A 27,141-nucleotide genomic window follows, 5' to 3' on the forward strand; every position below is an offset into this window, starting at 1 on the left:
AAGTGTTGCATTCACCTTGCACCCCTGCACACATACAGGTAAAAGAAAAAAACCCTTAAAGCTCTTCACGACTATGGATATAGAAATCAGTTTTGAGGCACTGTAAAAATGACAAACATCATCTTTCTAGCTTAGGCTGTAAACATCACAACAAAGATTTACAATTAAATGTTTAAATACATATTCACACATTTATGTCTGATTTTAACACTAGAATGGGGTGTCATGTGCAGAAAGAAAGAAAGGAAAAAGAAAGGAAAAAGAAAGGAAAAAGAAAGGAAAAAGAAAGGAAAAAGAAAGGAAAAAGAAAGGAAAAAGAAAGGAAAAAGAAAGGAAAAAAAGGAAAAAAAAAAGGAAAAAAAGGAAAAAGAAAGGAAAAAAAAGGAAAAAGAAAGGAAAAAGAAAGGAAAAAGAAAGGAAAAAGAAAGGAAAAAGAAAGGAAAAAGAAAGGAAAAGAAAGGAAAAAGAAAGAAAAAGAAAGGAAAAAGAAAAAAAGAAAGAAAAAAAAGAAAGAAAAAAAAAGAAAGAAAAAAAGAGAAAGAAAATAAAAAGAGAAAGAAGGAAAAGAACCTGCAGGTATTTCCAGTTCTACCCCTCTGAGCTCTGGCTGGCTAAAAGCAAAATCAAAGAAGCAATTTTTTTGACCATAGTCAAACTAGAGGATCATGGGTTAATACTGGCTGGCTGTAAGTCAAACTCTCATTGACATCAACACCACCAGGATTATGCTCTTATTTAAGCATTATGCCATTTAATATTCAGTTTCACAAATTTTACTGTGAAATGTAGGTGATTTATAATTCTTTTTTTTTTTTTTTTTCCAAAGATAACCTTTGCACCTAAATCCTGTGCAACTCTGGGAAAAGGCCAGGATGTGTGGGATGATCTTAAAAAACCCACAACACACGACTGAGTTCTGGTTTTTAGAACACGTTTTGCATGTTGAACTCCGCAGGGCAAAACCTGGTTAAAGCTCTTTTGGGAAAGCTTCAGACCCCCCCAAAATGCTCCCCAAGAGCTTCCACATTGCAAAGGTTCCTGAACAGGGGAGGAGAGCACCAACTCTTGCCTTAGTTGGCTGGCAGCTACAATAATTCCAGAAATCCTTGGAGGGCAGGAGGTTTCTGCTGGGTCCACGTGGGAGGGGAGCAGGGCCTGACACCCACTGCTCTGCAGGGCTTTGGGCTCTATTTATATTAAATCTAAACCCACTCTAAAATCCATGGATTTCTGCACCTGGTAATGGCCCACTTGTAGGTTTCTGTGTTTATTTTGAGAGCATGACAGTGGATGTGTAGCTAATTTACCGTCACATTGACTAAACATTTATATTAGCCAACCAGAGCACTCCCAACACAAATAAAAGGAAATTCCCATTTAAAAAAAAATTTAAATTAATAAATTATTTTCAGATACATCAGCAATGTCCTTTGCTTTTGCTGACATTTTGATATAATTTTTTTTTTTCGAAGTTCATAAAATAACACTCTCAGATTTCTAATGGTCATGTAGAAAATAAGGACAATGGAAAACTACCAAAGGATTACATGGTATCATACAGAAGAATGCTTTTGAGTTTCAAGTGGTGGTGACAACTGGTCCTCCCCATGCACCAAGCTCAGTCCATCTCTGGGTACCAGTGCTGGTATCCAGGCAGTCAGCACACTCCTGGAATGTGACTTTCTATCTCCCAGGCAGAAGGAGCTTGCTTAGGGGGTGGCAGAGTGAAGGAGGGTGTAGAGAGGAGAATCCAACCCGTTCCATCTCGTCCAGGACAGGGGCAAAGGTCTGAGGTCAGTAGCAGCAAGTCGTTAGCGGTCGCTAACAGAACCACGAGGTCCTTGTCCCCACATCCCTCGGGCTGAGAGTGGTTCACACAAACAGCCCAATGCTTAAACTGCTGATACTTGTTCATCTTCTGCAAAACAAGAGAAGAGACAGGGTCAGTTATTGCAGCAGTGCCCACAGAGCAGCCCCCAGTGACGTGACCACAGCGGGTCTGGGACGACTCCACCCCTTCAGCAGCGTGTTCTCACTGTCTTTATCACTGATCACTCCAGATTCCACAGCACCATTTATCAAATCCTCAATCACAGAATGGCTCAAGTTGGAAGGGACCTTATAGAATCCTATTCCAACCCCCTGCCGTGGGCAGGGACACCTTCCACCAGCCCAGGTTGCTCCAAGCCCCGTCCAGCCTGGCCTTGGACACTCCCAGGGATGGGGCAGCCACAGCTTCTGCAGTCTGAGGTATGATCACCACACGATAAAGACATATTGCAAACCAGAAAATCCCAGATCCTCCAAGAATTACCAGCATGCAGACCCTAACAGGGCAAAAGCTACGGATTTGGGAGAAAAGCCAGCAAATTCCCATGCAGTGAGCATTTTATCACAAATAAAATTAACCAAGCACTTTAAAAATAGTAAATTAGGTGTCTCTAAAAGCGTATGGTTAAATTTAGCTTAGAAAAATTGGGATTAAAATGTTTGAAGCAATTGCTTCCTTATTTTTACATCAAAAACACAATTGAACTAATGCTGGGCAATTTTATGTTTACTGTAAGTTTGAACTGTGGTACTAATGTATATGTTAAATACTGTTCAGATATTTTAAAGGGCCAAGATACAATCATTTTGCATCAGAAATTGTTTTAATCTAAATCCTGGCTCATTTTAAACCAGACTGAAATGGAAGGAAATGATCAAACATTCTAATAAAAAAATGAGTTCACTATCAAAGGGTACAGAGAGATCACATCTGTGCACAGGTATTAAAAGCAAATCAGCATATAAACAATTAAGTAGAAATTCCCCTGCCCTGAAGTTAGTTTTGACACAATTTAAGAGCAGTCTTTATCAGAAAACCCTCTCACATTTTGGTCACCCCACAGATGCTGTGCTTGGCAGCACTGGCTGTTGCTTCAAACAAGATCATAAAAAAACTGAACTGGAAGAGACACTGTCAGGTCAAGTTGGGCAGAGAACCCAGGTTTCATCAAATGCACTTTTCAAAAGAACAGAAGTTCACTATTATTTTGTTCAACATTTTTAAACTTGATCTCCAAAAATATCTGTTGAGGCATAAGGCAGCTCAATGCCAGCACACATGAATGAAAGGAGTTCACCAAATCCAAAGCACTCAGGACATCATCCTGATGCCAGCCTAAACCACTGGGACATCACTTAATCAATCCAGAGAGGCTGGAGTTTTTCCACATGTAATTTATAGCCCATCAGTGTCCCTTCACTGTTTGAGAGGGGACAGATTTTAAAGACAAAAAAAAAAAAAAAAAAATAAAACGACATGTCCATGCTCTGAAGTGTCTCAGTTGTACTTTGGAAGATCTTATATGTATATTTATATATTTATTTATTTATTTATATATCATTTAGAATCTGTTCAGTGCCAACATGCTTTTCTGAAGGGAAGGCATTCTTTTTGATTTAAACCTGTATATACATGCACACAGCCCTGCATGATATACACAGCTGTGCATGTGCACGCAGCCCCATGCAAACACTCCTGTATATTCTGAGATTAATCGAGTTTTAATCTCCAAGAATGACCCAAGAGAAAGCCCGGAAGGTGGTTGTGAGCCCAGATTCCCCAGCAGTTGAGGTGTTGCACATACCATCCTCTTCACTATCTGCGTCAGGCATATCTGCTAGTTTGGGGCTGGACGGCTGCCGGCCGTGCCACTGGGGCATCCTCGAGGAGAGACAGTCACCACCCAGAGGAGCTGCTGGAAGTCTAGAGAGGTCACTGTGCAGCATCTTTGACCTCTGCACTGCCACACTATAGTCTGGAGGTTTGAGGTGTGGGTGGTGGGGCGATCCTTCCTTTATGTCCGCTAAAGAAATCCCCATATATCCCGGAGGGGTGGGCGGTGGCTCCCTATACCTATCGTCCTTCTTAGGTGAGGTGACACAGTACACTGGCACAAGAAATAAGCAATGGAAATGTTAAAGAAGAAAACAAAGGAAACAAAACGTTAAAAAATCATGAAATGTTACAATGGCAAAACAGAAACTGATAACAAAACGCAAATGCGGAAACACCGGTTATAACGACAGCAGCAGGTATTTGTGCTTTCATTTCTGCTTTCTGCTTATTTTAAGAAGTCAGAGTAGCAAAAGAACCCAAGAACTCCTTAGGTGAGATGCCAGTTGAGTGGAAACAGGACTATAGGCTTCTCTGCATTCAGACTGCAATTAACAGCTGTCATTAGAGTCCCCACTCCTGCAGCCCCACTGCATCCCAGGGTAAGTCCCCACTCCTGCAGCCCCACTGCACCCCGGGGTGCTGCAGAGCTCTCTGGGGATGGAGAGCCAGCACAGCCACATCTGCTGCCACTGCTACAGGCTGGGGAACTGAAACACAAGCAATTAAGGCAACTGGCCCCAGGCCACTTTGCACAGCAAGAACTGCTGGTTGACTTCCAACATCCACTCCATCACCCAAAACAGAGGTCAGTGGCTTAACAGAAACTCATTAGAATAAAATATCACTGTATCAACTGATGTGTATAAAGACATGAAACTATACAGCTATGCTATGGGAATAAAGAAAGCCAGTAGCACATAAAACTGCTCCTGTGAGGCAAAAGGTATATTGAGCCTGCATTCATTATTTTATCTTTTCCAACAGTTAATAATGGCTTATCCCATCCACACTTTTAATGTCTTTTTTTTTTTTGGCTTTGTTTTCTTCTATACCCTTATCTTAAAACTATATTGTCTGTTTACAAGTAAGAAACAACCTGGAACAGTCATGGAAACAGCCTTTGGAAAGGCTGCATTACACCTTGTGCAGTCATGAAAAGGTTCCAGACAATAATACCTATTTGCAATGTCCATGCCACGTAATTCATCTTCTCCCTTCCTGCCCTGTTCAGGTCCCAAAGGCTCTCAACCCAAAATTTAAATTTTCCCAAGTTGCCTCCCCTCCCTCCCAGCCCAGGTCTGGGGCTCATGTGCATGTTAAATTGGGCTCCTTCCATGGACATGTTGCAACAGGAGAGTTTCCAAGACAGGATAATTTTTAAAGTCTGTTAGTTGAGTGAATTTGCATTCTTCCTGTGGATTCATTTTAAACAGTGCACATTCATTATTTTAATTTATTTCAGCAACTGTAATAGTTTCTTATCTTAGAAAAATGGGAAGGGATGAAAAATAAAGGAGTATTTCCTATTGTGTTGTAGACTTGTGAGATTCCAGGTTTTAGTATCAGCTGGTTCATGGCTGGTTAATACTTGGGCTGATAGTAAAATAACCCAAAACCAAATTCAGTCAGTCTGGGGTTTAGCAGATACACATGGGTACAGGAAGAGATTCATACTGCTGAATTACAGGATTTATTTGCATTGAACTAGCATTGAAGGGGGTCTCTATGAGAAAGCAGAGGAAGGGAAGGGATGGGCAAGGGTTGGGCACTCTGAGCAGACCCTCAACCTTCAGTCTTGGCTGGATTTGCAGGAGGGTTGATGAGGGTGGGTGTGTTCTCCTTCAAAAGAGAAAGCTTCAGGCTCTCTAGAGCTGACCTTTAGTCTACTGCAGTAACAAAAGAATAACGTGTCCCTCTGTCAAGTTCCAGTTCATAACATTTTACAAACAGTGAAACAAAGTGAAAATATCTTTGGCATATTGTGTGATGGTGAACAGCTCACAGATCTGCAGCTGCAAACAGGGAATTGTCTCTGCCTGTATCAGATCTTCCTCAAGCAGACACACACGTGCTGAGGGCTCCTCACCAGCACAGGGGGATTGGACATGGAATGAAAAAGGCAGCAAAGAGCTGTGAGCAAAGACAGTGTGTCCTGAACAGTGGACATGCCATCTCCTGAAACGGGCCAGGAGCAGCTCTGGCAGGCTGTGAGGGCAGAGCACAGGCACAGCACTGAGCTGGGAGCACGTTTCCTGCAAGGCTCCACCGTGAGTTCTTCTCCAAAGCCAAGGAGGAGGAACACAATCCAAGACCTCTGCCCTACGTGCCATGTTTGTTGAGGCAATTACCTTTGATAACACAAACCCCTCCAGCAATCCAGTCAGTAATTAAACTGCATTTCAGCTGCATCCTTGACTTACAGTCTTAGAAAGCTTTGCATTCCATGTTTTATCTTGTTGCTAACCCAGTTCCTTTAGTTTTGGCTGCTGAACTCACTAGGCCAGGGGTAGAACATCTTGCTCGATAGAACTATGCATATCTGAAAGTTTTAATTTTTCCTCCTTTCATACTTAGCCAAACTGCAGCTGTATAATCAAATAAAAGGCAGCTTAAAATAGCAAAGGCAGGAAAGGAATCTGCTTTGCCCTTGAGCTTCCAGAGACCAAAGCCCTGTGGATGAAAGCTGCCCCAGAGGGGCAGGTGAGCTCCACAGCACTCAGTCACGCTCTTCCCTCTGGGTTCCTGGGAAGTCTGTATCATAAGGAGCATGGGATCACTGCTCCTTGTCAGGGGAACATCTACAGTGATGAGTACACTTCCAAAAAAAAGCAAAAAGCCACACTACAGAGAGGACCTGCCTGACATTTTCCTGAAGACAGCTCTCCTGCAGCCCCACGGAGTGATGGGGAAGTGTGCTCGTTTATTGTCTCTAAATTTGTAATGGTGGCTTGAAAACACACTGTGTGTGTAGTGTTCTGACTGCAACCCCGGGAGAAGCTGAATTTAACATGCCAGACAGCCCCAGACCTGCTGATGTCATTTCTTAACAACTTAATATCAAAATGAAAAACAGATGTAGCAGCTTCCATAAGCTGTTGGCTTGGCTTACCTATCAGGCCTTTTTCTGTACTGGAAGTAACAGTTTTGTAAGTTGTATCAGCGCCTGGCTTAGAGTCCAAAACCTCCGTCTGCTCGGCCGTGGAGTTCTCCAGCCCCCTGCGCTTAATTGTCCCATAGTTTGTCTCGTAGGTGTCTGACAGGGAGCTGGAGGAGGCCCAGCTCTGCCGGGACTGATCGAGCTCCACGCTGGCTTTCGACTGCCTGTTGGCTTTGGAAAAGGCTTCGGAATACAAATAACCCTCCTCAGAGTAACAGTTTGTGGGATCCACTTCAGCTATAGGTCCGTCCAGCTGGGTGTGACGGTAGGAGTTGAGGAGATCCCAGCTCTTCTGGTTGGGGATGTTCTGGAAGTTGTCATGAGAACTACTGGAGCACGAAGTCCAGCTGCCCCGGCCGCTGTCGGCTGCCTCCACCGTGATGTGCTCGTGGGAGATCTCCTCGCTGCTCATGGAGGAGGTGAAAGCCATCCCTCTGATCAGGGCAGGCCTAGTGATCGACCAGCTGCATTTGAAAACAACAGAAACCGGGAAAAAACCGCTTGTGAGCTTTTAAAGTAAAGAGTGATGTACTCAGAGACAATCACAGCTCTGGGTCTGTACCAGGTGAGCAGCAAGGTCAAGGCACATGGGAGCACTGACAGGAGACACTGCTACTCCCAACTCATCACTGCACAGGCAGCAAGGAAGTCATTCCCATGGGAATAATAAGTTTGCAACATGCATTTCCAGGCTTGACCCCAGATCCATAAATCTGGTCCGCAGAAGTTTTACCAACAACAGCAAGACAGTGCCTGACAGAAAGCAGAGGAGCAATTGCCTGTTTCTTTCATGCTGCTGCCACCTTTTTCTTTAAATTTATAAACTAAAATAAATATTTCAAATAAAACCCAACCCCTTCACAGGCAGCAACATCAAGTTGTTTAGACAGAGTGGAGGCAGTTATATTTCAAGAACATTTGGAAATATTGGACATAAATAACATTTGTGGGAATGATCTGGAGTGACAGATTCTGAAAAGCAAAGTCCAAAATTTCTTTTTTCCAAGAAATGTCTGCTGAAAGCTCTAATAGTTCTCAATGCATAATTAAGGGGGTAAAAATAAAGCCAGGTTTGCAAGAATTTGGAATACATAAAGATATGATTGCTAGACATTATTCAAGTCTCTTAACTATTTCTGTGTGTGTTAACAAATGCATGGGCAGCACATTAAAATTCAACACCCTCCCTCAGCAGTTTACTGACACATTGTGAAACCAAGGAATGTTTCTTAGATATGTGCAAACAAGTTTTTTTTTCCCTTGCTTTTCAATTTTATAAGTTCTAGGATAAAACCCACTTTCTTCCCTCCAAAACCCACTGAAACTAAGGAATAAAGGAACAACCACAAAATGTGAACTCAGTGCGTGTTATACCTTTCAGAAAAGTGAGGTATTTTCTTTAATGAAGCACATCTTTAAATTCCCATTTTAACCTTATGAAATAAATGGAATTTCTCATTTCTTTCCATCCCTGGAAGTGTTCAAGGCCAGGTTGGACAGGGCTTGGAGTAACCTGAGCTAGTGGAAGATATCCCTGCCCATTTTAGGGAGTTGGATCGAGATGATCTTTAAGGCCCCTTTCAGCCCCGACCCTTCTGTGATTCTGTGAGCTGGAAAAATTAGAAATATTAAGGAACATCTCTCATGTATTTGAATCCATGACATCTGAGGACAGAAAATGCTGTCCCAAGATATATTAAGACATATTAAATCCTATGGATCGAGGCTTTACGTCTAGTAAGACAAAACCAAAAACTTCCAGTTCAAAGCATCATTTCAGCACAGATTCTCACTGCACCAAAGGAACAAGAGCTCCTGTGTGGAAACTCTCAGGAAGTCAGGGGCAGAAAGCTTCCAGTTTGCCTAAGCGACAAATGGTAATTAGAAAAATCCTTAAAAATCACATTAGAGCATGGTTAAGTGACTGGCACTGCTGACTCAGAGAGAATTGATAATTTCCTGTTGTTCTTTTGCTGTCTCTCACCACGACACTAATTTGCTAAGTATCATCCTGGTTTTTAACACATTTGCAGTCTCCAGCAAGAGATGTCCAGCTGAACCCCACCGATGGAAACACGCTGCTGTCTCCCCAAGTGATACTGTAAGCTTCTTAGGAAAACAGGCTCACACAGAGCAGCCAGCTCTCCAGCTTCCAGCAAGAGCTTAACAACCCTGGTGGAGAGTAGAGCTGCGTCCTGGCCAAACCTTCGTCACCCCAAGGCCAACCCAAACCGGCGGCACCTCACCCTGGGCAGGGCTGGCCATAATCCACCAGTGGCTGGGGATGCTCCTTCCTCTCTGCCCCGCTGGAATCCACCACGATGAGGGACTGGGACAAGCCCCTCTCGTCCTGCAGTGCTGCCGACATGGAATCCACGGAGCAGTTGCTCACGATGCTGGAGCGGGAGGAGATCTCGCTGTGACTGGAGTCGGAGAAGTTGTCGGATTTAGTGGAAGGGATGAGGGCGTAGCCTAAGGAGGGGAGAGGACACCTTGGTCAAAGAGCAACTCAGGTTTGTAGGTATGACAACAAAGTTTTGACACGTGCATTACAGCAAGGGTATTTAGAAGAGAAACCACCAGACCCTCTCTGCACACAGTCAGTCCACTGAGGATTTTAGGTACTGAAGCTTTAACCATCTGTCAGCACTGATTTATTTACTGATGCAAGTCCAGCAACACCAACAACCCACCTGCAACTCAGACACTCTCCAGAGCAGCAGCTTAAACCCACCTAACCAGGATCAGTAGTGAGGGGGCCAATCTTTCCAACTCTGCAAGTGCTGCCTCCTGGTATAAACACAGCACACTTCCCACTGTCCCTCTGCCCTACTGCCGTGCAAGACTCAGGAAAGGTTTTGGCAGTGGAGGAGGAGATGCTGACTAAGGTAAAAGCCAGCAATTAGAACCCAGGGATTAGCCATATGGTCCTTCTCAGTTTTATTATCTGCTCCAAAACTAACAGAGAAGGAGGCAAAGGCAGGAAATACAACTTTGGCAGGAGCTGGCCCAGACTCCAGTGCTGTTCCCACTGAATGGGAACAGCTGAAGACCCCACAAGATTCAGAGCAGAAACTAGAATGTATTTTTTTCTGCTTGGCTTACCCTTACCAACAAATAACTTATCTCAAACACAAATAATGTATATAGCCCTATATATCCAACACCTCAGATAAGATTTTTTTTTTTCCTGAATTCCTGCACATGTGCCTTTGAGCTGGACTGCCACATATTTACATCCATTAGGTGAAAATGTGAAACGACCAGGAAGTGTAAAAGCCATGCCAGTGATACACACAACCTAACACAGAAGACTGATGTCCTTAAGTCCATAAAAAATTCAGAGATGATATTATAGTATGGCATCTGGAGCCACTGGCATACTTGCCCCTGAGCATAGAGCTCATAATTTGAGAGACTTCACAGCTTAACTTTGGTCATTACTGTAGGGTTTTAAGAGCAAATATGAGCATTAAATATCAATATTATCAGACTATAGGACTGAATCTTATGCCTGGAAAAATGTCATTAGGAGCAGCATTTTTAAGATTAAATTTCTGTTTCCTTTCCTTTGACAATAACGAATATTTCATATTCTTTACATTCTTAAGGGACTCTTTAAATTTACACAACTGTACTGCAGTAAGAAATGCTCTCAGTGTGTCTTAATTTTAAGACACTGTTTTTCAAGAACTTCAAAGATCTGGAGAACTAAAGGGCTCCTCTTCATTAAAGAGATGTACACTGTCTGAAAGTTGGGCCATTAAATGACAGCACATATATATAAACAGGCTCAAGGCAAGTGTTTGCTGGGCTGAAAAGGTCAGCAGAGGATGTGACCAATGCAAATACACACCAGTGCTAGAAGTGAGCATTTGATTTACATCATATCAGGGACTGTCTAATTAGGAAATCGTTGCAGAACTTACTGTTTCATTGGCATTTGTGACACACTAAGTAACTGAACTGCCACTGTACCTGTTCCTTGATTTTCTAACTTCACATTATTGTCTTCACTGCACTGTAAGGGTGATTAACTACAAAGAACTGACACAAATATCTGGAAGGGAAGAACATTAAACAGCTTAAACATGTAAATGGATAATGCTGAAATAACTTAGATAAACTCAGGATATCTGACACAATGTGGACATCAGTCTTTCTTTTAAAAATAAATCACAAGGTCTTTTTCCTCCTTCTAGACTTGGTGCACAGGCAGGGAGATGTGTACAGACTGCTGTTGCTATAGATACTGAGAGTATCACTGTCCTTGTCCTTTTGGTTTTCACTCCTTTCTGAGGCTTCAGTGTGCTCTGCTTCCCTTTTCGCAGCAAAAGGTTTCCTTTCCCTGGAGAAGCTTCTTTCCCTAAGTCTTCTGAACCGTGATCCCTTTATTTTTGGGGGCTCATGCTCAGCTTCTGCCTCTCCACTCTCATCCTCTCTGTCTGCCTTTGTGCTTTTCTCAGAACTGTCTCTGCCTTGGCAAATCATCCGAATTTTCTTTTGTAAATAGGCCCCACCTATTCCGTAGCTGCGCTGGCCACTGGTCTTGTTGCTGGTCTCGCTGGCCAGTGAGGAGGAAGAGCCAGAGAGATTCATCTGACTGCAGTTATCCGACCTCTGTGTGTTGCCAACTGCAAGAAAGCAGACACAGGCAGGTGCTGGTAAGTGACGAGAGAAATAACAACAAAAATAACACCCTAATTTTAAACCCTTTTTTCTTCAATCCTATTTGCATATCACTTGGGTAATAGCTCAAAAAGAAAACGAAATCTAAGATTAAGTGGAAGGTGTTCATGCCTAAAATTATGTCTTTCAGCTGTCTGTGAAGCACCTAATTTTAGATCAATGAGCTGTTAGCACAACACACACAAGGTACAGATCACCTCAATCAAATTACATCAGTGCTAAAAATATGCCAAAATCAAGCTGAATTAAAGAAATAATCCCAAAGAAACAAAACATTATTTTCAAAGAACCAGATGAAAAGCTAACAAAAATAACAAGTTTATAAGCGATGCTCAGAAGCCTCAGTGGAGCAAGGCTTTGCAACCCAAGTAATTAAGCTTTTCATAGGTATGCTGTGTTTAAGTAAAATAAGTGGCATTCTCCTAAAGGCAACAGGGTCTTGTGAAGGCAGAAGTGGATGGACCAGCCTGATCTCCCCCTGAAAAGGGTGAGGAGATGCAGCAGGTCCCCATGCCATGCCATGCCAACGCGGTGGCTTTGGGCTGTCAGTGAGTCAAAGCAGCACAGAAGGGAGGGAGAGAGGCCTTACACCATCCAACACCGACCACCTGGGCTGACTACAGAGTGCTCCTAAGAGATTTCAAATGAATTCCCATCCAAGGTTGACTAATGATGAAGTGATGCAGGTCTTTTAAGACGAAGACATCAAAAATAAAGGGATTCTCAGGGCATCATGAGAGACAGGGATGTAAACAAAGCCCTGTGCACAAGAACAAAAAACATGAACAGCAACTCGAGGATTTAGGTGGATCCACTACTTCTGCAGCAACCTAAACCACAGGCCCTGGGGAACCATGACACCATTCTATCTCCAGCTCCATCTCATCACCTGGATGAGATGGATATTCCAGCTACCTTGGGCAAGACCAGGAGTTGTCTCGACAGCTGCAGTTTCTGTGCAACACTGTCATCTTCAAGAAATCCCCAGGTTTGTGAATCCCATCTTTTTAAGTGGTCACCTAAATCTGAACTGACATGATGGCAGGTGTCAGCACTTCAGATCTTGTGGGAATTCTGTCAGAAGCATTTAGGCAATATTTTAAGAAAACAATTGTTCCCTTTTTTAAATAGTAAGTGACTTTCAAGGCCAAAACATATAAATACACTGGAAAATCATGTCTACTCATAGAAAGACACGATTCTACTCTTGACATGAACATTCTAAACTACTGTTGCTCTTACATGTCATTATCAACAAATATTGCTGCCAGTGCCCACCCTGGTTTCAGTTCAGCCCAGGCTGGAGCTCCTGGGCTCACACACAGCAGGACCATCCCCACAGCTCACCTACCTTTGCGTGGGGAGCCCTGAGGAGAAGCAGGAGGGCTGGAGTGCAAAGAAGATGCCATGGACATGGTGTCATCTGTTTGTTTCTTACTACTTACTTCCTCAGACAAGCTTAATGACTTCTGTGGGGAGCCTGTACCTGTGAAAACAATGGAACCAGTTACTGATACTGCTCTTCTTTTGAGCTACTGCTATCTCTTTAAACTACAAATAACACCATGTTGAACAATCAGAGTATTCAGCAAAGAGAGGAGCAGATGCTCAGAGGATTCTGCATGTGGAGGCAGTCTCCATCTAAATTTAAATTTAGATCAGAGCAGCTGTGGCCACTGCTGGCTGCTCATCTGCAGTGTGTTGAAACATCCAGGTCCTAACAGGAACCACTGCACAGAGACACTAGCTGTGGTTTTGGCAAAGGACTGTGTAACAAAAAAAACTGTGTGAAGGACAAAGCTTGGAGGGAATCCTTGCTCAGTGCACTGTTGGGACTGTGTTAAAAGCCACGTGTGTCACAGCCAACAGGTCAGCTCAGGATCTTCACAAGCACGAGTTCTCGAGTCAACACTCGTGGGCACCACCCACAGCCTGGCCAGTTTAGCAAAACCAGTGTCCCACTGAGGATTTGGTATTTCTTGCTCACTCTCAGACCACCTTGCAGTGCTGAGGAGTTAATTCAAGTTGTCAATAATTTGTTAGATCAACATGGAACAAAACACAGGAATGAAGAAACACCTCTGAGCAAAATTTCTGGAACATTTCAAACTGCACAGGCTTTCCAGAGGAGATCTGAAATAAATACTAACTGGAAACAGTATTTTATGTGCTGCAATATACTGTTTTCCAGAGATATTTTAAAGGATATTGATGCCCAATGTACCATAAAATCATTTCATATCATTTACTGACTGCAGCTAACTATTTAATAACCCAGAACTGTGGCTTTTAAATAATACAACAGTTGTGTAAATAGGTTAAAAGCTTTTCAATACATAATATACTGCTTTGCAACTAGCAAAGTTAGAGACAGAAAAAAATAACATTTACTAGGAGCAACTAATAATATCTGTTGCTCCGTTTGACCATAATATCATTTGTTGTTATAATGGTGTCCCACAGGTTAAAATATTAAATGTCTGTGATTTGTTTCAGTGATTTCACCTAAATATATTAGACTTCATTAAGCAAGAGTGTATTTGGAGACAGCACCTCTCTGTTAACTGTTTTAAGGAAAGTTCTTTAAGGTTGTGCAAATGACTAAGCAGACAGCATGCTCTCTTAAAACACAGTAATATGCACCAGTTATTTTAAAGTGAATTAATGAAATGAAGCACAACGGTATCTCACATAAAGCACCCAGCTACAAACAGCTCCTCTGTCCTATTTACTCCCATCTCAAACTGGATACTCACTGAATGTGACGTGATCCTTCGTCAGCCCCTTTTTCCTGCTGGGGTACAAATTCACAGTTGGCACCTGAAGAACTTGACTCATTCTGTTCTGTTGATGCTGATGGGCTTTCGTGGTTTGGCCAATTGACCTCATGGGCACCGGAGACATTTCGGAGGATTTCCCTCCTCTTCTCTCACTTAAATTCTTTGTCACTGTCAGGGAAAAACTGCAGATAAATATCTTGCACTTTGAACGGCAGGATTATTACAGCACAACCATCCAGACAAAGGAACCACTGTATAAAGAGGGTAAAATGTATTTGAAACCATTTCTATTCCAAGCACACCCATCTCATCATACTGAAGATGCTGTTGTGTGAAACGGCTGTAAAAACACCCCTAAATTCTTTGAAGTGCCATTGAGGTACTTAATCAAAAGACAATAAAATGTTATTTATTTCCACAAGCCTGTATTTTAGATGTTTGTACATAAGGAGCAGCATCTCCTTCAAAACCAGGTTGTTTTGCAGTTGGCATTAACGTTTCACTAGGTGGCACAAGTGATTTACAGCACAGGGCACTGCTTCAGCTTCTGATTTAATCAATTCATAAGCTCTGAAGTTAAGGCCATCCAACTTCTCCTTATATTCCCTTGGAAAACTCTGGATTGCAGCATCACTGATGCTCATTCCCTCTGTAAGCAAGGCTGGGAGCTTATTAGGGAGGGAAGAGTTGGGACTGAACCCCTGCTTTCCTGGGCATTTGCAAAAAACCCTCTTTGCCCAGAAACAAATGGCAAAGCCCTGTGCCAGGCTGCCTGAGTCAAAGTTCCTTGGTCAAAATTTAAACGTGGGTAATCCAACCCAGTGTGGAGGAACATCCCTGGCAGCAGTTCAGTGCTCTCTCCACCAGAATTAGAACCACGAGGGGCTGGCAGCTCCCTCATGCTCCACAGGGCTCCTCCATCCTTTCTCCCAGAATTACCTGTGTATTTTGGGGTTGGGGGATTCTTTCCCAGTTTTCAAAAAGGTACTTCTAATAATACACCACTCTATTACATATTTATTTGTACATCCATTTAACCTTCGTTTTCCTTTCTAACATTTAAGGAAAAAAAGGCCTTGATTGGCTTAAGTACATGGAGCAGAGCAGTCAGTATATACTCCCTATTTTTACTTCCAAACATCTATGGCTAGCACTGTGCAAACAAGATTTTAATTGATTCAAAACAACTGAAAAACAAACTGATAATATTTATGTTTGTCTCTTGGGCACAGTATGGCCACCTGTCACAAATGCACATAGATCATCTATCAAGAGTTCAAACACAGAGAATTTAACATTTTTAAAAAAGGAGTTAAATATGGCCATTTCCAGGTTTCCTACTCCAGTGCTATTTCAAAGGAAATGTTAAAAAAATTTTGCATAAGGAGGCACCTTAGGGAATAACAAGGATTTGCATTCTTAATACTGGATAATGGCAAGGACTTAAAATATTATCTTCAAGTGCCATTTCCTAGTCATGCTTTTAACTTAGCTCGTCAGAGACAAAGTGATATTTGAGGACATAAAAGTCTTAAAGTGCTACATTTGGACAAAGGACAAGCATGAAGCATTATTTTGCTTGGCATGGTTGCCACTCTTCTAGTTTGAAACAAATCTACCTTTCAAGAAAGTGAAAAATTTTAAGTATCAAAATAAAATGCAATTATAATGTCTTCTCATTTCTAAGTAAAAATTTACTGAACTGTGTAAGACAGCAGGTCAGACAACAGCTTGCTTGACAGGAGTTCAAATCATGGGAGCTGTCCTGCTGTAGCCCTCAATTTTTGCCTGTCAAACCACATCAAACCCATCAGTCAATATTGACCTAACTTCTGCTTCTCAACAATCTTCATTTATTCTAAGCTGAAATCCATTGCAGTTTCTATATTGATTTTGTCTCTTTTCATTTTCTTGCTGTTCATATGGTAAATGTTACTTCTATCCTTCCTAATTCTGTACAAGGACGGCGGGGCAAGAACTGAGCTGATGTACTATTGAATTTCCTGCCAGACTGATGGAAAGACAGACAGCTTAGGAACTAAAGGGCAGAAGAAAAACCATCACGGAGGTTTTTTGAGCTCAACCAAGACCTGAACAGAAATGCTGCCTTGCTGAAGCCCTCAGCACACGAATTGACAAACCAGAACTTACTGAAGTGTTTTGTCCTTGGAGAAAGAGTTTAAATGAGTATTTCTAGAGAAGGAACTGTACTTACAAGTGCTGTAGGCAGGCTCACACTGGAGTGACAATATCTGGATCTTCTCCTCGTCTGTCTCCACGTTGAGGTTGGACAGGTACTGCTTCACCTTCCTGGCCATCTGCGCGTCCTCGTAGAGCTTCTTGGCGTTGAGCAGCGAGCTGCGGCGGGCACGCTTCTTGTGGGCACCTCCCTGCACATCCAGCATGTTGGAGTTCGTGCTGCCCTGGCTCAGAGACCTGCAAAACAGAAGAGCAAAGCAGTAAAGGTTCAGTTCTCGACAGCACTGAAGAGCTACAGTAGCACAGGCCAAAGCAGATTAATACCAATAATCTTCAGTTAGGGCTAGTGCATGCTGATGCAAATGAGTTAAAAAGATGAACAGCAGTAAAACAACACTTGTCTTAAAATATTCTGGTAAACTGAGAGCAGCAATTTGAGTCTAGAACAGGACTGCACATGGAAATGTGGAACTGGGAAAGACAAGGTGCAACGCTCTGCACAGAACCCATTCAGCTCCACTAACAAACCACAGGCTGGTGCTGCAGGACCCAGAGCTGACAGGATGAGAGGAAACGGCCTCAAGTTGTGCAAGACGAGAATTAAATTAGATATTAGGAAATATTTCTTCATGGAAAAGGTTGTCAAGCCCTGGAACAGGCTGCCCAGGGCAGTGGTGGAGTCACCACCCCTGGAAATGTTCAAAAAACACTTGAGAACATGGTTCAGTGGTGAACGTGGTGGTGGTGCTGGGCTGATGGCTGGACTCCATCTTAGAGGTCTTTTCCAACCTTAACAATTCTATAATTTCAACTGCAGATTGTAAAAGTGGACAAACTTATTAACTCTGTTGGTTTGAGGAATTTGGTGCCCACTGTGTGCATCAGGCTCACACAGAAACCTCCTGCAATTAGCTGAGCACAGAAGAGAGTTACTACTGTGATCCTCTTGGAAAACTGGGCTTCTCACAAGGCTTAAACAAGGGGCAAATTCTGTCACAAGTACAAAGTGCATTTGATGCACTTAACTTCTTTCTTCAAGAAACTAAAACCATCCACAGAAGAGCAGCTCACTAAAAACACATTTCCCAAGAAGGGTGAGGAAGGCAGTGATAACATATGTATGCCCAGATTTGCATTATGAAAAACAATGCTCCTCAATACTCCTAATTTTGAGCTCCCACATCTATCAGCAACTATGGTAGAAATAAATCATCCCCAAAATGTTAAAGAACATGAGTTACCCTCCCTGACAGTCACTCCCACTCACTGAATGAGTGACCAAACAGCTGACCTGGGCACAGCTCAAACACACACATCACCTCTGTTTCAACTGCCAAAAGTGCCACAGCCACACCAGTCCTGATGCATTTTTAAATAAGTGGAGATCACAGTATATATGTCACACGTAAAGTCGAATGGAAAGTGTCAATAAAGTTGTTTAAAGTTGGAGTTTTGTGGGGATTTTTAAACATTCAGATGAATATTTTAAAGCTACAGTATTTGTGAAGACAGTTATCAAGATCTTGTGTGTTTACAGAATCACAAGTGGCAGAATAAACAACATCAGGCACAGAATTGCCATAATGGCCAAAGGAGTCAGAATGAAACATGTTGTTAGAGCAAATATAAGGAATCGAGTACACTGAGCTTAAAAAAATAAGTACTGGAAAACAGCTGACTGCAATATTTTCAAAGATGTTAAATAAATCAATCTGAAAGGAAACAAAAGCTTAAAAACTGGTAGCAATTTACAGTTTAATTTAATAAACCAGTAATGTTATTGTAGGCAAAGAGCAGCGAAAGGCATGATGGAGTGTTCACAGCTACTCAAACCAAGGGGACACTCCTGTCCCCTATGGATAAGGACAAAGCTGATACCTCTTCTACAATGATCAGGAAATTATGTTTATTTTTAATGATATAAATATTTCATTGCTTATGTACACACTGTTTTTCTTTCAAGTCTGTACTTGACTTTTTAAGGCAATTTAATTCAATTTCCTTTAATAATGATTTTTTCCCTAATTCCCTCATGTTCACAGCAATCCCAAGGGTTGGAAATTACGCTGGCTCTGTGGCTCCTGGGTGTTTGTCCCCATGAGCTGCCCTGTGAGCACCCAACACTGCCAGCCAAGGGCATCCACACCAGTACCAGGGACCAGCATCCAAACCTGCTCACCTCAGTTTGACTGGCACTGTCCCTCCCACTGTGCAAAGGCACACAGGTAACAGTTTATAGGCAAAAATACACATAATAACACATAAAATATGGCTACAATGACAGCTGTCTTAAAATCAGCACCCTGGGCCAGTCAGGACTTTCCTCAGCCAACATCACAACTCTCATCTTGAGTCATTTCGTTATCCAGTCCTTGCACAATCAACACTCCCAGGGAAATCAGTGAGGATTCTGGTGTAGGAAATGTGAGATACATTTTAAATATATGCTAAAAATAACTACTTTGAAGCTTGCTTGAACACAAACTTCAGGGGGGAAATTACTACACCATCATCACAATTCCAAGCGTCCTCACAGTTCAAAATGCAGAATGGCTTCAACTTTTCTGCCACACGTTAAAAAGCAAGTTATTCATTTCATTTATTTCCCCAAACAGTTTGCCTTCCAATATAACTGCACAGCAGGGGGTTTTTTTATGCATAAAGCCAAAACTCAAACAATTTATCTACTGCACAAAAGCAACTCAGAATTCTTGCAGCCGCAGTAAAACATTGGCTGTAACTCCTTATTCCTGCTTTCAAAAAAAACCATGTACTGCAGGGTTAATAAAATGCATGCTGTATTTCAGATGCATGCACTAACGAGGAGGATGCAGTATGTTAAGAGTTGCATAATCTTTATTTTATCTTAGTTGCATTCAGCTCTACACTTACCCCAAACTTCTCCACCTCTTCTTCCTGTAAGCAAGAGCCATATACATTGAAGCATGTATTTGAACAGAAAAGCACAGGAAAAAAATAAAACAGTTGAGAGTCAGGAAGAAAGATGTAGACAGGAAAGAACAGAAAAGAAAAAATCTCTATACAGCAAAATTCTTCTCAAACAATAACACAATGTTTTCATGGAATGCAAGGGCAGGACTTGGCAAACACTTTAATATGGAAGCACATCTATCAGTTTTTTTGTTTAGGTTTAACCTATGAATCGAAAAACCAAATTTGCATTATTTTTTTTTTATTTTCTGTAAGTCAAATTCAATTTTGATGGAGTGAGTAAAAACTGTTCAACTCAGCCATTTTGCAAAAAGTGGGATTAAATTTATTTATTCTTTGTATTAGGCCTGCTGGGAGTGTATGAGAAATCATCATCAGTATTCAAGTTTATGATGTTGTTTTCTCTTGATTGTTTGCTGGAAAACAAGTCAGTTGCCAAATGCACCTTGAAAGCCTGGATGCTCTCTATTAATCAGTAAAGAACTTGTGAGCAAGTCTCATGTTACCACTAATACACATCCTTTCTTGTTAATTTTTCATCTTCAAAAGCATTTATTTGGTGCTTCATAACACAAACTGATAGATCAAACACCAGAGGCAATGAAAATGAATATAAATGATGTGAAAACATGGAATTATTTTCTTTTAATCTTTGGCACTATCTCTAATATTAGATGCCTAAGCAGTTTATGGCAGTGTGCATAATTTAAATTATGGTCATTAAAGTCTGTTCTGAAATTCTAAAAAAACATACTAAAGGTAACTATTTACTACTAAATTTATTTAATGATTAGACTTCATTAGGTCTTAGAAAGTGCATGGGCCATCAGGGAAATTTATTTATAGACTGATTTCAGCTGTGAATGCCAAAGTTTCTGAAAAGCAAATCACAACTTCTCAGCTTTATAATTTTATGCTAAAAATGAAATTCTGCTAAGTCTGATCCAACAGTATGAAGGTGAATCTCCACTGTGAAACAAACCCCTCTTTAAATAACTTTAAGAAGGATCTGTTACTGTTGGTTCAAACCTCGACTGGGCCATTTTTAAGACTCCCAGAACCACAGACTGGTTTGGGTTGGAAGGGACCTCAAAGCTCATCCTGTTCCAGCCCCTGCCACGGGCAGGGACACCTTCCACTACCCCAGGTTGCTCAGAGCCCCATCCAGGCTGGCTTTAAATGCCTGTATTTAAAAAAAAATACTTCTGTTTCCTGACAGTCAGCCTTGCAAACAAAAACAGGACAGGGCTGATGATCCTCTGTGCATCCTGACCACTGGAACCCAACCTCTTACATACACTCTGTATCCCTGCATGTGCTGTTTCCTTCCACTGCACAGATGTCACTCAATTCATACATCACAGAGAATTACAGCTGGTGCACAGGTGACCCATGCACTGGAATTTTGGGTGGATAAAGCACATTTCACCCAAAATCTGTCCACGGTGTCTCCTCTGAGCTCTGCACTGCTGGGGGTGCAGCTCATTTTTGACATAGAAACCATGGGGCCACTCAGCACCAGAGACCTTGTCCCCAACTCCCCATCCAAACTGCATCCTGAATGTCCCCAACTCCCCCCCAAACTGCCTCCTCAGGGGTTTTGTCTGGCCTGTTACTTCCAGGCAAACTAAAGTGCAAGGAGAGGGGACCAGCACCCTTCCTGCAGGGATCTACAGGATCAGCATGGACACAGCAGAGCTGCTGATGCCTTTAGTTCAGCCAGTGGGAAGAAAACGGAGGCAGGAAGTCATTTAGTTCCACTAAATATAATCCAGAGCTAATCAGCACCAGATTAGAAATTTTGTTGCTTTTATTCTGCAGTTTGTTAACACAGAGCCTGATGATATTCGGCATCAAGATAAAAAGAAATAATAAGAAAAATAAGCCAAGAACACACCCTCCACCTGCTAAAGCCTGAGAACATCAAACATTATGTAGGTGGGACAAGCTGTGCTTAGAACAAATAAAAAAATATTTTGTTTGATTTTAATGTTAGCAGTGGGCTTTTGTTTTGAAGCAACATTTCAGATTTATATAAGGGTTATTTAGGTGCTTTTTATCTCTCTCATATACAGGTATTATACCCCCCTAACACTGTATATCTCTCAAAACTCTACTGACACTAACATTTTTATTTAGCAAAAATATGTATCGCTAAAATTAGAACCTATTCTTCAGTGTGTTTTAAAGACAATAATTTGTTTTATTAGTCATTAAAAGCAGGTCTGGGAAGCATCACCTGTAGTGGCATAATTTGCTAAAGCTGGTGGTTTGGTGGTAAATGTCAGTGGTGAGGCACACAATGGAACACCAACGTCCTGATGCACACACAGCCCCAGAGCCCCCCCGAGACCCCTCCCGTGCCCTTCCCAGTGCACACCTTTGCCTGAACATCACGGCTGGATCCATGTTTGCCGAGGTCATTCGGACAACTTGGCGGATTTCCTTGGCAATCATTCGCAGCTTCTCGAAGTTCACCAGGCCGTCCACTTTGGAATCGTTGCCTGCAGAATTGAGACACACACATAAGAGGAAAGAAAAAAAAAAAAAAAGAGTAAGAAATTCTTCAGAGTGACCCCGTGTTGCCCTCCCTGCCCTCCATCAGCAAAACTTTTAATCGAAACAGCAGGAAAACAGGAAGCTCTGGCAAAACACTAATGGAATCAGGCCCACTCACAGTACCTTGTATTGGTATCTTGTATTGGCCCTTGTTAATCTATTTCTGAAGTAACAAGCATTAGTTGGAGTAAAAAGCAATAAATGAACTATGCCCAAGTTCACTGGCATGATGTTAAAATATAAATACAGAACTGATGTGGACAGCATTCCCATTTGGAAAGAAGTTCAAACAGTTCTGAGCCATCACAACCAAGAACTGGGCATATTTGGAAATGTTTCACCTCAGCCACTTGCGAACAGGACTTTGTGTAAACGGAACAAAATGGAAATGTCTAAACAAAACCTCCTGAAAATGCTGAAAGCAAGAGTAGGAGGTGTTGGAGCTGCCTGAAAGCCACAACATGGAACGAAAACCTGGAAACATCACAGCAACAAGTTCTTTTTTTGTGAGAGAATATATTTGAAGTAGTGCAACTACCAGCCAGCACACCCACCTGTGCTTCCAGCCTAAACCTGAGGACAGCTGATGAAGTCTAAGCATTGTTTTTCAATTATTAAAAATATGCATTTAATTTTTAATTTTTGTCTAGCATCAGTCTCTTCCACTCAGCATTCCGAGTCCTATTTTACTTTCCTCCTACAGAGGACCCATCAAAAGCATTCCACTGGTGGCAGCTTCCTGAGACACGTGTTGACACGAGGAGCACTGAAGAAAGGGCTAAAGCACATTCAGTGCTCCGCTTGTGTTCTCCCTGTTTGACATTACCTTCGTGCAGGAACGTGATATCCTTCTTGACAACAGGGAAAAGTGGGATAATTGGAGGCTGCATGCTCTGGCTGCTCAGGATGTTGCGGTATTTTGCCATGTTTCGAGAGGGATCAAAAAGATCTTGAAGGTCTCTGAGGTGCTTTTCATACTTGCTGGGTAACTTTTCCCAAGTGCCTCTGAGCCGAGCTACTGGCGCAAGATTTAACCCACTGCAAGGCAGGAAGGTTTCATGGTTAGCTGTGAGCAGAACTGCTGCATTTCAGAAGGAAGTGAAGGGATGTTTTAAGGATTAAAAATAGCTTTCCCAAGGTTAAATGTAAAGCTGGCTGGGTGCCAGAGTACAAGTTCATCACAATAAACCTCTGCTGGTTAAACGGGACTGTAAAAGCCACAACTGCTTCCTATGCACGAGGTACAGATTTCCAATTACTGCCAAAATAATCACTCTGTAAAATAGGACTAATGTCTGTTTAAGAACCACTTCTCTCCTGTATAAATGGCTATCACAATAAGGACAAAAGGGGTAGAGAATGAATGAGGTGAAGTAATGGTTGCACAGCAAATGAGAAGAGTGCAGAGCTCATCCCAAGCAGAAGTGGGAAGATTTTAGGAAGAAATTCTTCCCTCTGAAGATGAATTTTTTCAGATTTTTTTTTCCCCCCACATTTTGAAAGTTTCAAAAAAATTGTTTTGAATTTGGTTCATTTTTCATATGGATTTCTCTCCATGCTATGCCAAACAAAGCCTTCTCTGACATGAAAAATCCAACATATGCCAGCCCACAGCTCCTCTTTTCCACACTAGTTTAGGATGGTTATCTTCCTATTTCAGGAGACATATGGCATCAAACTGCTGTGCAGGACAAGGCAAGAAAGACAACCCCTGTGCCATATGCTAAGAAAAACATATTCCTCTGGAAATAAGGGTAAAACAGTAACCAACTTATTTGCCTTTTTTTTTTTTCTGACCAAAGTCCGCTTCAGTCATGGCCTGATTAGACTTAACTGAGAAGCAGGAAGAGTCATTTCTCCACCTACAATAAACCACGAGAAATTAGGGAGCAGAATATAAAAATGAGATTCAGTATCCACGTGTGTATTCACCATGTAATGACAGCCCCAGCCCCAATTGCTGCCCAGTCCCTTTGAAGGAAATTCATGAATTCTTTAATGTGTGACTAACCAGAAGCCAATACCCTTTGATAAACTGGTTAGACATGGAAGAAAATATTTTATAATGGCATTTTCAACAATGGTGCTGGGATACAGCACAAATCCAGATCTTTATCTGATGAATCACAGTGCCTTTTTTTTCCCCTAAAGTAAAGGCTGGGTGTAAGATAATTGCAAATAAAGGAAATGCTGAACTCATGCTGTTAAAGTAGCAGCATTCAGGATAAATCAGAAGAGAAAGTCTAAATGTGCAATTGAAGAGGGGAAAAAATAAAATAGACAAGCAAGCAGATGACAGGAAAGAATGAAAAGGAAAATTAAGCCAAAACAAGACTGATTTGAGGAAGTCCTTACAATGGAAGGAAGAAATGAAGTAATCTCATCATCACAGATATGACTCAAAAAAAAGTAACAATGACTGACAAAGGGAAGGGAAATTGGGTGCCAAAATCATGGAAAACGACACAATGCTCAGGTAGGTTCCTGAGGTTCATCAATCAAACAGTGCTTTGTCCCAGTCTTCTCTTTCCCTGGGAGGTAACAGGTGAAAGAGAGACTGTCACATCCAGCACCTTGATGGGACTGAACCGCTGCAGTGACAGTCCACCTCGGACCAGGTTGGCTCTGGAAAACCACCCAGACCCATCTGTAATGTGCCCAGGATGGTCCTATTTCTTCCCTTTCATCTTAGATTACCAGAACTGCCTCTGACAGCACCAATCAGAGCTGAGAAACGGGAAGTATTTTACCTTATAACCGCGAACATGGAATTGAAGTTCTTGCATTCCCGACAGTGGAGAGCGATTTTAATGAAATGCTTAATAATCTTCATTCTTTTCAGCTGGTTGGGCTCTGCTAAAATTTCCATGGCAACCCAGAAGGTCTCTTGGTTTATGACATCCTCGAACTGTTTCAGGTGAGCGTTCCCCGTTTTGGAGTCCAGCTTGTAGAGGTCATCGATGTACTCCGTGGGCTCGATGTTGCGGAACAGCTCGAAGTCCCTCATGGAGAGCTGGGTGGCCACCTCGATGGTGCTCAGCTGGAGCAGGGAAATTTGGCTCTCCCGGAGCAGCTCCTGAGCATCCTCATCTGAGCATAAGGTCTCTGTCTCCATGTTGTTTTTTAGATAATACCTGGAGAATAATGGAGTGACAGTGACCCGTTAGAGATGCTCTTCAGAGGGTTTGTGAACACAAGGACGTTGAACTGCACCAATCAATGTGGGCATTACAGAGACAAGAAGGGGCAGGATAACCTTGTACTTCAGCTAACGTAAAATAACATCATTACTTAAGCAAACAAACATTTCAAAAGCTGTTTTAATCTACCTCTTTGTTATCGTTTTATACCGTACTCTGTAACATGCTGTAGTGTTCACCTTCAGAAGAAGGTCAGTTACTTTTCCATTTGTGAATTCAGCAGTGAAAATTACATTTTAAATACACACTAGTCCCGAGAAATCTCCTGTTAATGTCTTTCTCCATTTCTTACACAAATTCAGTGTGGTTTCTTCCATAAATTTACTGTGGCATAGTAATATTTACATGAGGCACAGAGTATTCAGGAAATGAAAATGTATCTGGAGAATTCATTTCCACAGTCCCAAGCAGATCACTTTCAGATACACAAAAGTTTATTACTCATAAATTCCCTCTTGTTGCCTAGCAAAGACAACTACAGAGTTTTTCACTTTAATAAACTTTCTTCTGGTCTGGATCAGGTCATCAGATAAAACCCAAGCACTTAACGTTTCAGAAGGATTCAGAATAGTTTACATAAAAATGGCAGAATTTATCTCAGGTTAGTATCAGTTCATTGCAACACGGCACTGAGGAAAGAATTAATTGTATGCTTTAATCCTCAAGTACATGTGGGAAGTGTCAGAACAAATATAAATTTTTTCTCCAAGTGTAAACCACTATATATATTATATAGCTGATCTGCTAAATTTAGCTGTCATCAAGCGAGCTGGCTGTAGATTTGGGGAGGAGTTTTGGGTGTATAACACTAAGGTGACTCAAGAGGAGAGAGAAAAGTGTCATTTATTGGTATTTGACTGCTTGTCCTTCTAACAGACACCTGTCTATTTTAATTAAAACGTCCCCCGTGGTGATCTGGGTGTCTTTTCCAACCTTAATGCTTCCATGATGTTTTAATCCTAAAAGGCAACTAAAAGTAGAGCAAAAGTCCTATGAGGAGAGGCTGAGGGAGCTGGGGCTGTTCAGCCTGGAGAAGAGGAGGCTCAGGGGAGACCTCCTCACTCTCTACAACTCCCTGACAGGAGGGGGGAGCCAGCTGGGGGTTGGTCTCTTTTCCCAGGCAACTCTCAGCAAGACAAGAGGTCTTCAGCTGTGCCAGGGGAGGTTTAGGTTGGATATTAGGAAGAATTTCTTTCCAGAGAGGGTGCTCAGCCATTGGAATGGGCTGCCCAGGGAAGTGGGGGATTCTCCATCCCTGGAGGTGTTTAAGGACAGACTGGATGTGGCATCAGTGCCATGGGCTGGGAACCACAGCGGGGTTGGATCAAGGGTTGGACTGGATGATCTCAGAGGTCCCTTCCAACCCAGCTGATTCTGTGATTCTATGATTAATCCTAAAAGGCAACTAAGAGCAGAGCAAACCAAGGGCACATTTACCTTCCGTTGAGCTGGATCCTGTCGGCCAACTTGGAGAACTGATCCGGGAGGCGCCGCTGTTTGATGACGCCCTCGGGGCTGACGGACACCTCGCACAGGGAGTAGGTGTCAGGGGCCCCTGTCAGGTTGAACTCGTGCACAGCGTGGCTCACCACCTCCTTGGCTGTGGTGTCTTTGCTGATGATGATGTAACAGCTCTGCTGATCTGCTTTGAAAACTCTTATCACCTGATCCGGGATATCTAAAAGAAGAGGAACACCTTTGGTGGGTGAAGTTACTTTTCCCCTTGAAAAGACACATCGTGTGGAGAGAGGCTTTTCACAAGGGCAGGTGGTGACAGGACAAGGGGGAATTGCCTTAAGCTGAAAAAGGGTAGGTTTAGTTAGATTGGATATTAGGGAGAAATTCTTCCCTGTGAGGGTGGTGAGGCCCTGGCACAGGTTGCCCACAGAGGCTGTGGACTCATCCCTGGAAGTGTCCAAGGACAGGCTGGACAGGACT

The 27,141-nt window shown here is 42.3% G+C and overlaps 1 protein-coding gene across 7 annotated transcripts in view; it reads right to left on the bottom strand.

Annotated features, from left to right (window-relative positions):
• Nucleotides 1-728: 728 nt before the first annotated feature.
• RAPGEF6 (Rap guanine nucleotide exchange factor 6) overlaps nucleotides 729-27,141 on the bottom strand; it is a 113,676-nt gene continuing 87,263 nt past the window's right edge. For 2 of the 7 annotated variants that reach the window (XM_032702693.1, XM_032702692.1), the window contains 13 exons: nucleotides 26,641-26,881; nucleotides 24,754-25,137; nucleotides 22,830-23,041; nucleotides 21,825-21,948; nucleotides 19,385-19,408; nucleotides 16,509-16,729; nucleotides 14,270-14,461; nucleotides 12,865-12,999; nucleotides 11,345-11,458; nucleotides 9,071-9,296; nucleotides 6,777-7,288; nucleotides 3,636-3,938; nucleotides 729-1,918 (listed from right to left, as the gene is read on the bottom strand). In XM_032702693.1, the coding sequence (XP_032558584.1) occupies nucleotides 1,893-1,918; nucleotides 3,636-3,938; nucleotides 6,777-7,288; nucleotides 9,071-9,296; nucleotides 11,345-11,458; nucleotides 12,865-12,999; nucleotides 14,270-14,461; nucleotides 16,509-16,729; nucleotides 19,385-19,408; nucleotides 21,825-21,948; nucleotides 22,830-23,041; nucleotides 24,754-25,137; nucleotides 26,641-26,881 (2,714 nt within the window). In that variant the 3' untranslated portion in view covers nucleotides 729-1,892. Of the gene's footprint in view, nucleotides 1,919-3,635; nucleotides 3,939-6,776; nucleotides 7,289-9,070; nucleotides 9,297-10,802; nucleotides 11,459-12,864; nucleotides 13,000-14,269; nucleotides 14,462-16,508; nucleotides 16,730-19,384; nucleotides 19,409-21,824; nucleotides 21,949-22,829; nucleotides 23,042-24,753; nucleotides 25,138-26,636; nucleotides 26,882-27,141 lie in introns of those variants that run through there. The other 5 variants (XM_032702695.1, XM_032702694.1, XR_004359722.1 and 2 more) reach the window with 4 other exon arrangements.

This window comes from Chiroxiphia lanceolata, chromosome 15 (genome assembly GCF_009829145.1).
Source record: "Chiroxiphia lanceolata isolate bChiLan1 chromosome 15, bChiLan1.pri, whole genome shotgun sequence".
NCBI classification, from domain to species: Eukaryota; Metazoa; Chordata; class Aves; order Passeriformes; family Pipridae; genus Chiroxiphia; species Chiroxiphia lanceolata.